Below are 762 nucleotides of genomic sequence, written 5' to 3'. Positions count from 1 at the left end.
AGGAGAACAACTATTCTCTGTGTATCGATCTAACCGTGCATAATCTTTTAGTTAAAACGCGGGCATACGCGCATTATCATCAAATCTACAACCAGGAAGAAACCAACCAATCCCCCCCCCACCCCCACCTCCTTCAGGTTTCTGCATCACGCCCGAATCCCGCAGCAGCGCGCCCACAGCATCCAGCATCTGCGGGTGGCTGGATGACCAGACGGAGGGATACGTGATGTTCAGACAGGACCCTTCGCCCATCAACTGCCGCCCGTCAATCCATGGGCTGTTTCACTTCGCTTGGCAGAACCGGTTTAGGTGAGTGTGAGGTGGTGAGTGAGTGAGTGAGATTGGCGTGGCGTGGGTGAGTGAGGTGGTGGTGAGTGAGGTTGGCGTGGCGTGGGTGAGTGAGGTGAGTAAAGATGACGTGTGTTGAGTGAGTAAAGATTGTGTGCGCTGGGTGAGTAAACATGATGTGTGATGAGTGAGTAAAGATAACGTGGGCTTCGTGAGTCAATATGACGTGTGTTGAGTGAGTAAAGATTGCGTGCGCTGGGTGAGTAAGGTGCGTGGCCTGGGTGAGGTCAGGGGAATGAGTAACGGAGATTGGTTGGTTGTTTTAGTTGAGTAAAGGTGAGTGTGGTGGATGAGTTAATTTCGAGTGAGTAAGATGGAGTGACTCAAAGTAAGATGAGCTGATGGAATAGATGAGTAAGATGGGTAAGACGGGTTGCTTTTAGGTGAGTAAGACAGGTGAGTTTATTACGGTGT

The 762-nt window shown here is 50.5% G+C and overlaps 1 protein-coding gene across 1 annotated transcript in view; it reads left to right on the top strand.

The window, feature by feature from the left end:
- LOC119588340 overlaps window positions 1–762 on the top strand; it is a 28,894-nt gene that overhangs the window by 14,631 nt on the left and 13,501 nt on the right. Inside the window, exon 3 of the mRNA XM_037937027.1 lies at window positions 138–309. Coding sequence (XP_037792955.1) covers window positions 138–309 — 172 coding nt within the window. The remainder of the gene's footprint in view (window positions 1–137; window positions 310–762) is intronic.

This window comes from Penaeus monodon, chromosome 23 (genome assembly GCF_015228065.2).
Source record: "Penaeus monodon isolate SGIC_2016 chromosome 23, NSTDA_Pmon_1, whole genome shotgun sequence".
In the NCBI taxonomy this organism is placed as follows: Eukaryota; Metazoa; Arthropoda; class Malacostraca; order Decapoda; family Penaeidae; genus Penaeus; species Penaeus monodon.
This window is presented reverse-complemented; position numbering and strand designations above follow the sequence as displayed.